This window comes from Rutidosis leptorrhynchoides, chromosome 5 (genome assembly GCF_046630445.1).
Source record: "Rutidosis leptorrhynchoides isolate AG116_Rl617_1_P2 chromosome 5, CSIRO_AGI_Rlap_v1, whole genome shotgun sequence".
Lineage (NCBI taxonomy): Eukaryota > Viridiplantae > Streptophyta > Magnoliopsida > Asterales > Asteraceae > Rutidosis > Rutidosis leptorrhynchoides.
The window spans coordinates 35,026,052-35,034,145 of record NC_092337.1 but is presented as its reverse complement, the minus strand read 5'-3'; the positions used below and the strand labels follow the sequence as shown (position 1 = coordinate 35,034,145).

At 35.0% G+C, this 8,094-nt stretch overlaps 1 protein-coding gene across 1 annotated transcript; it reads right to left on the bottom strand.

Moving 5' to 3' along the window:
* Nucleotides 1-399: 399 nt before the first annotated feature.
* LOC139847789 (F-box/LRR-repeat protein 14-like) lies at nt 400-2,810 on the bottom strand. Its single transcript, XM_071837517.1, has 2 exons — nt 2,697-2,810; nt 400-2,431 (listed from the first exon to the last, which is right to left on the bottom strand). The coding sequence occupies exon 2, from the start codon at nt 2,418-2,420 to the stop codon at nt 1,017-1,019; it is 1,404 nt and encodes a 467-aa protein (XP_071693618.1). The 5' UTR covers nt 2,421-2,431; nt 2,697-2,810; the 3' UTR covers nt 400-1,016.
* Between the last annotated feature and the right edge of the window lie 5,284 nt (nt 2,811-8,094).

The window sequence follows — 8,094 nt, the reverse complement described above, 5'->3', positions numbered from 1 at the left end:
CTTTCATGTAAATCACAACTACAACTACAACTACCAGGATTGTTGGTTGACAACAAAATCACCACCGACTTCAAAACTATTTCTCAATTCAATTCATTCATACCATCATAAAAAGTTTCAACTTCGTGGTTTTAGTCATCAAGAACATTGACGCCATCATAAAAAGTTTCAACTTGACGGTTTTAGTCATCGAGGGATATGGATCTACAACTTCAATTTACTTGGTTACTTGGTTTACTTAACCTCCAAGATGGTTATGTCTATAACTAAACCTAAGCACATTTAACTCACCTACAAAGACTAATATTTACAACTACAAAATGCAAATGGTCAAAATGTACAACAAACCAAAACTTTACAGAAAATATCATGTTATTAAGCTTTCGGTTAAGGTCAATCAAGTATTTTTGAGCAGCAACCTCAAAAGCCTCAACAAAAATACATATTTAAAACATGTTGATATCTTGCTCATTCCTAAATTGGGATTGTGCAAGGCTGACAATCAAACAAGAAATGTACATCAGTGCAACCCTCAAGCTGGAACAACAAGGAATGTACACGTGTATATATCTCTCTACATATATGAAATACAAAACACACCTGAGGAAGAGTATGATGGAGGTTGCTAACATGAGCAAGTAGGTTAGCTTGATTAGTAATGGCTTGAATTCGATCCGAATCCAAATGACCTAAGGCATTAACCGCATAACCGGATGCTAAATCCATATAATCTCGACCTTCAACATCGTACAATTTACAACCTTTGCCACTCGTGAATACAGCATGAGCTCTGCCATAGTGCCATACATTCCAACGATAACCAAAAAAACATTATCTGCTATCAATTTACAATAAACTGCCTGCAGCTGGGTTCATAACCTTCTCATTTTTGACATACTACAATATTACAAATGATTCAATAATACTACGGCATATAGCCTCACTACACATTACACATCATTATTATAATTCACAACAAGTTAACAAGTCAACAACTTCGAAAAAAACTTAAAAAGTCAATACATCCATGACAAATCTTGCTTAAAAGAAACATATTTTGCAGCACCTTGCAAACCAGTGTAAGATACTTGAGGACAATCATTCACAACAAGATGTTCCAGTTTACATGACCCGATAAGCGGTCTGAACCCATCATCAGTTACTCCAAGACACTTGGTTAACCGCAACACACGCAATCGCGGGTACTTAGCCACAAGTTCTAGTCCTTCATCACTAATCTCTTGGCATCTAACAAGTTCTAAACTTTCCAAATGATCACAACAACAAATAGCTTCCATTCCAATATTGTTAAACGAATAAACACGATCGAAAGATAGATTCTTAATGGGGCACGTGCTAATTAAATTAAGTATCCCTTTAAGAGAGAATGAAGATAATGAAGGAAACTCGCCGTCTGAAAAAGACAATGTGAGTGACTCGAGAAGTGTACAGTTTTCGGCCAATGCTTTCAAACTATCATCTGTAAGCCGCAACGGGTGTTCCATTAATAAAGGAAGAGAAAAATCTGAAGGTACTCTAATCGAAATGGACCGAAGATTCCTTGAGTTTCGGGCCAGCCCGATAATATCAGAGTCTCGTGCTCCTATACACATGTCTAAGTGAATTTTCTCCAAGTTTTTGCATTTATCCAGTATACAAGCGAGCCCTCTTCCCGGGCTGATCATACAATTTATCAAACTAAGCTCTATCATATTATCACATGGGACCCACTGCTTTTGCCATAGATCAACTGCTAACCGATCATAGAGCTTCATGTACCTGTAATTCGAGTCAACCTCAAAGTGCAAACGTTTTATGTTACGCCATGTGGCACCAAGCTTAACTAAAGCACCTTCTCCAATACCTCTACAGTTCTTAATACACAAATCTTCAAGCGTTTCGAGCCCACCAAGACACTCGAGCCACTCAAGATTAGTAACATTTAAACAACGAACAAGATGGAGTGACTTAAGGTTCTTGCAGTTCACGACAACTGAAAATATGCCACAACCAGTGATTCTTGGAGTGAAATTTAGTTTCAAAGACGAAAGATTGGAGCACAAAGCTAAACAGCTAAGGCCCGCATCAGTAATAAATGTGCAATAACTTAAAGTAAGATCTGTTAAAAACGGGCAGGTGTTTGAGAGTACAGACAGTCCAGGGTCCTCTAATTGTTTCCCTAATTTGGACATCCAACCAGAGTATGTGATTTCAACTTTGTTTAGGTTTCGGAATCTAAGGCATAATGAAAATAAAGCTTCATTTGCAGGGTTTAAACCGCAACCGACACGAATGTGTTTCCGTTGTTCATTATCTAGATTATAGAAGCGTTTACAAACCAAAGATATAGAATTTCGATCAACAGTGTTGGTGATGCTGTTGAAAATCTCCCAAACTAATTGGTCAGGAAGATTATCCATTATAACCTGACCTATAAATAAACATATAATATAATATATAAAATTCAGAGTTCATACAGATTTGTAAAATAAACAACTTAACTTAATTCAGTTACATATACAGTACTCTTATACAGCCGAAATGAATGTTTTATGAAGCAAATCTCTACAAAACCTAAGAACTTATTTAAGTTCAAGTTCGAAAAAAGCGAATATATGTATTTTATAAAAATAAAAAATAAACAGTATTATGAAGGAATTAAGGGTAATATGAAAGCAAAGGGGAAACCTATGTACCTTGGAAGAAGAAACATGAGACGGAATTGATGCGATGATCAGTTTGTTGTGATTTGATACGGAGTAATTTGTTCAATACCGGAGTATTTTAATTTTGCCCTAAATCTCTTTGGGAACTTTCGATCAATTAATTTAGCCACGTGTATTACTTGAATTTCCTTACTAAGCTTAAGGCGCACGTGTCAAAGATCAACTAAGCCCAAGTACTTAAAAGTTAAACTTGTTATAATTCAGTAGGCTTATAATTACCTTTAGTGGTTTGATTCTTGATGTTATAATTCAGTAGGCTTATAACTACCTTTAGTGGTTTGATTCTTGATGTTATAATTCAGTAGGCTTATAACTACCTTTAGTGATTTGATTCTTGATTTAGAATACTAATAATGAAGTGTAAGAACAAAGATGATAATGGAGAGAAAGAAAGAAACACTTTGTAAGTGTGAGAAATGGTGCAAGTTTAATGCTTGCATTCATGAGTATTTATAGCCTAAAATCTCAATATAAAAATACATACTTTGTGTACCAAAATTGACTATATGTATACACCAAAATTGACTATCCATATCTATATTATTATTATTATTATAACACTCCCCCTTGGATAGCAATTTTATTTTGTTGAAGATCAACTATAAATTACTGCCTCGTTAAAAACCTTGCTAAAGAAAACCCAGTGGGAAAAAACTTTAGCTAAGGGAAAAAGAGTGCAGCATGGAGTTGACTCCCCCTCAAGTAGACATCGCTTCAGCTGTTACATCTTTTGAACATGTCTCATGCCAATGTTATGAACGTGTGTTCTGAAAATAGCAGTTGGAAGTGCTTTCGTGAAAAGATCAGCAGAGTTTTTGCTAGATTGCACATATCTCATTTCAATCTGGTTGTCCTTAATGAGATTTTGAGTGTATGAGAAGAATCTAGGTGGTATGTGTTTTGTTCGGTCACTTTTGATATACCCTTCTTTCATCTGTGCTATGCAAGCTGCATTATCTTCATAGATAGTTGTTGGACTTTTATCGCGTTCTAGTCCACAAGAATCAGTAATGAGTTGTGTCATTGATCTCAACCAAAAACATTCTCGAGTAGCTTCATGTAATGCAATCACTTCGACATGATTTGACGATGTAGCAACAAGTGTTTGTTTTTGAGAACGCCATGATATTGCAGTACCTCCATTTAGGAATACATATCCAGTTTGAGATTTAGCTTTATGTGGATCAGATAAATAACCTGCATCTGCATAACCAACCAAATCTTGTTTTGATTCGTTAGAATAAAATAATCCTAAATCAGTAGTTCCTCGAAGGTATCGAAATATGTGTTTGATCCCATTCCAGTGTCTTTTGGTAGGAGCAGAGCTGAACCTTGCCAACAAATTAACTGCAAAAGAAATGTCAGGTCTTGTACAATTTGTAAGATACATAAGAGCTCCAATTGCACTAAGATATGGTACTTCTGGTCCAAGAATGTCTTCTTGATCTTCACATGGACGAAATGGATCAGCTTCAACATTGAGTGATCTAACAACCATAGGAGTACTTAATGGTTTTGCCTTGTCCATATTGAAACGTTTCAAAATCTTTTCAGTATATGTTGTTTGATGTACAAGTAAACCATTAGGCATATGCTCAATTTGTAAACCAAGGCAATACTTGGTTTTTCCGAGATCTTTCATTTCAAATTCTTTCTTTAGAAGTTGAATGGCTTCATGGATCTCTTTATTTGTACCTATGATGTTAAGATCATCAACATAAACAGCTATGATCACATATCCGGATGTTGTTTTCTTAATGAAAACACAAGGGCAAGTAAGATTATTTGTATACCCTTTGCTTATCAAGTAATCACTCAATCGGTTATACCACATACGTCCCGATTGTTTTAACCCATATAAAGATCTTTGTAATTTAATCGAATACATTTCTTTGGGTTTTGCATTTGATGCTTCTGGTACCTTAAATCCTTCAGGTATCTTCATATATATATCACTATCAAGTGATCCATATAGATAAGCAGTCACAACATCCATGAGATGCATTTCTAAATTTTTAGAAACTGCCAGACTGATTAAGTACCTAAAAGTAATTGCATCCATAACAGGAGAATAAGTTTCTTCATAATCAATTCCCGGTCTTTGAGAAAAACCTTGAGCTACAAGTCTAGCTTTATACCTTGTAACTTCATTTTTCTCATTTCTTTTTCGGACAAAAATCCATCTGTATCCTACAGGTTTCACATCTTTAGGAGTGAGAATGATGGATCCGAAAACTTTTCTTTTATTGAGTGATTCTAATTCAGCTCGTATTGCTTCTTTCCATTGAGCCCAATCATGTCTATTTTGACATTCAACCATAGATGTTGGTTCTGGATCATCATCATTATTCATGATGTCATATGCAACATTAAATGAAAATTTCTCATCAAGATTTTTCATTTCATTTCGGTTCCATAATATTTTTGAATATGCATAATTGATTGCAATTTCTGTATTGATATCATCAATCTCCTCTGCAGTAGGAGTACTGATTTGTGGTTCTTCTTGAACACTTTCTTTTACTTCATTATCAGCTGATTTTCTTTTTCGAGGATTTTTATCCTTTGAACCGATTGGTCTTCCACGTTTCTGACGTGGCAAAGATTCATGAGTGACGTTATTGCCAGCTTTTGGAATTTCAATTCGAGCTGGAGTATTTACTGCTGGTATATATGATTTTGTCACCGTTTTTGTATCTGTAAATGCATCAGGCAATTGATTTGCAAGTTCTTGTATATGCATTATCTTTTGAACTTCTGTCTCGCATTCTTTTGTGCGAGGATCAAGATACTTTAATTGAGGTTCACACCATGAAACATCATTTTCTTTATTTTTCATTTCTCCTCCTAATCTAGGGAACAATGTTTCATTAAAATGACAATCAGCAAAACGTGCTGTAAAAACGTCACCTGTCATAGGTTCAATATACCTTAATATTGAAGATGTTTCATATCCAACATATATTCCCAACCTCCTTTGAGGACCCATTTTTGTACGTTGTGGTGTCGCAATTGGAACATACACTGCACAACCAAATGTTCTAAGATGGGAAATATTTGGCTCTTGACCAAAAGCAAGTTGTAGGGGGAATATTTATGACTTGCACTTGGTCTGATGCGAATCAATGCAGCAGCATGTAAAATTGCATGACCCCATATAGATACAGGGAGTTTTGTTCTCATTATCAATGGTCTAGCGATTAACTGTAAACGTTTAATCAATGACTCGGCTAAACCATTTTGTGTATGCACATGAGCAACAGAATGTTCAACAACAATTCCTATAGACATGCAATAGTCATTAAATGCTTGAGATGTAAATTCACCAGCATTATCAAGTCTCACCCTTTTAATGGTGTAATCAGGAAAATGAGCTCTCAATTTAATAATTTGGGCAAGAAATTTTGCAAATGCCACATTACGGCTTGATAACAGACAAACATGAGACCATCTGCTAGATGCGTCTATTAGAACCATGAAATATCTAAATGGTCCACATGGTGGATGAATTGGTCCACATATATCACCTTGAATTCTTTCAAGAAACATTGGTGATTCTTTCTCAACCTTAAGTGGTGAGGGTCTAGTTATCAATTTTCCAAGAGAGCAAGATGTACATGGAACCATTGTATCATGATGGATTTTTCTATCCTTTAGTGGATGTCCATGAGTACATTCAATAATCCTTTTCATCATTGTTGATCCTGGATGGCCTAATCTGTTATGCCATAAACTGAATACACCAGGATCAATATATTTTTCGTTAACTACCATATGTATTTCTGGTACATTTATATGTGTATAATGTAATCCAGAACTAAGTCTTGGCAGTTTTTCAACCACATGACTCTTGTCAGTGATACTTAAATATTTCTCATTTTCTGTTGTCACTGACTGATAATCATACCCGTTAAGGTATATGTCGGAGAAACTCAATAAATTTCTGCTTGACTTGAGAGAAAATAAGGCATCATTTATTAAAAATTTTGTACCATTTGGTAGTATGAAATTTGCCTTTCCTATCCCTTTTATCAAGTTAGCAGGTCCTGATATTGTATGTATAGTTCCTTCCGTTGGTTTTAGATCAATAAAATATTTCTCGGATTTAAGTATAGTGTGTGTAGTTCCACTGTCTGCTATACAGAGATCTCCACCACTTGATTGATGTTGTATTCCAGCAAAATTCATATTGAACTTCATATATAAGAAATAAATAGTGAGTACATTAATATTACACAATATTTTAAACGCAAATAGATAGTACTGAAACATTTAGCAAACATAATGACAAAGACAGACGATATTAAATCGTTTATTTTTCAAAAAACACACAACTTAAACATTCAAGAAATCTTCATATAAATCAGATGGTTTCTCAGTGACTGTTGGATCAATATTATCCACAAAATTTACTTCCTTTTCTTTACCTTTCAGCGAATCCTGATACATCTTAACAAGATGTTTAGATGTTTGGCAAGTATTAGCCCAGTGGCCCATTCTACCACATCTGTAGCAAGATTCTTCAGAATTTTTAGAAGAATTTTCTTCAACATCTTGTTTAATGGGCTTGTTTTGTGGTTGATATTTATATTTTCGTGGATTACTATTTCTTTGACCACCACGGCCACGACCACGACCACGTCCACGCCCATTACCATTACCATAAGGATGGTTTCTACCATAGTTATGGCTTTTGGCATGATGATGGTGATGGTTATTATAACCACGACCTTGCCCGCGTCCTTGTCCCTGTTTATAATTATTTGCAGTATTTGCTTCAGGGATTGCAAGTGTACCAGTAGGACGGGATTGCTGATTTTTCATTAATAGCTCATCATTTTGCTCTGCAACTAAGAGATATGAATTAAGTTCAGGATATGTTTTGAACTTTAGCATTCTCAAATTTCTTTGCACTGTGATGTTTGCATCATTCATTGTGGAGAAAGTTTTCTCCATCATGTCTGCATCACTAATTTCATGTCCACAGAATTTAAGTTGTGAACATGTATTATACAGAGCTGAGCTGTATTCATTTACTTTCTTAAAGTCTTGGAACCTTAATGTTCTCCATTGTTCCATTGCAGCTGGAAGTAAAATTTCTCTTTGATTATTGAATCTGCTTTTGAGACCTTCCCATAAAACATGGGGATCTTCTACAGTCACATAATTATTTTGTAAGCATTCATCAATATGTTGATGAATAAAGCAACATGCCGTAGCTTGTTCTTTTTCAGAACAAGTGTTGTTTTCATTTATGGTTTCAAGAATGCCCATTGATTTAAGATGCATTTTTACTTTTATAACCCATGGCATGTAGTTGTTTCCAGTTGATTCTAAAGGAGTAAATTTAAGCTTTTTCAGATTCGAC

What these genes read in the sequence shown, in the direction of transcription:
- LOC139847789 (XM_071837517.1), bottom strand. Translation starts at nt 2,420, where the DNA reads ATGGATAATCTTCCTGACCAATTAGTTTGGGAGATTTTCAACAGCATC.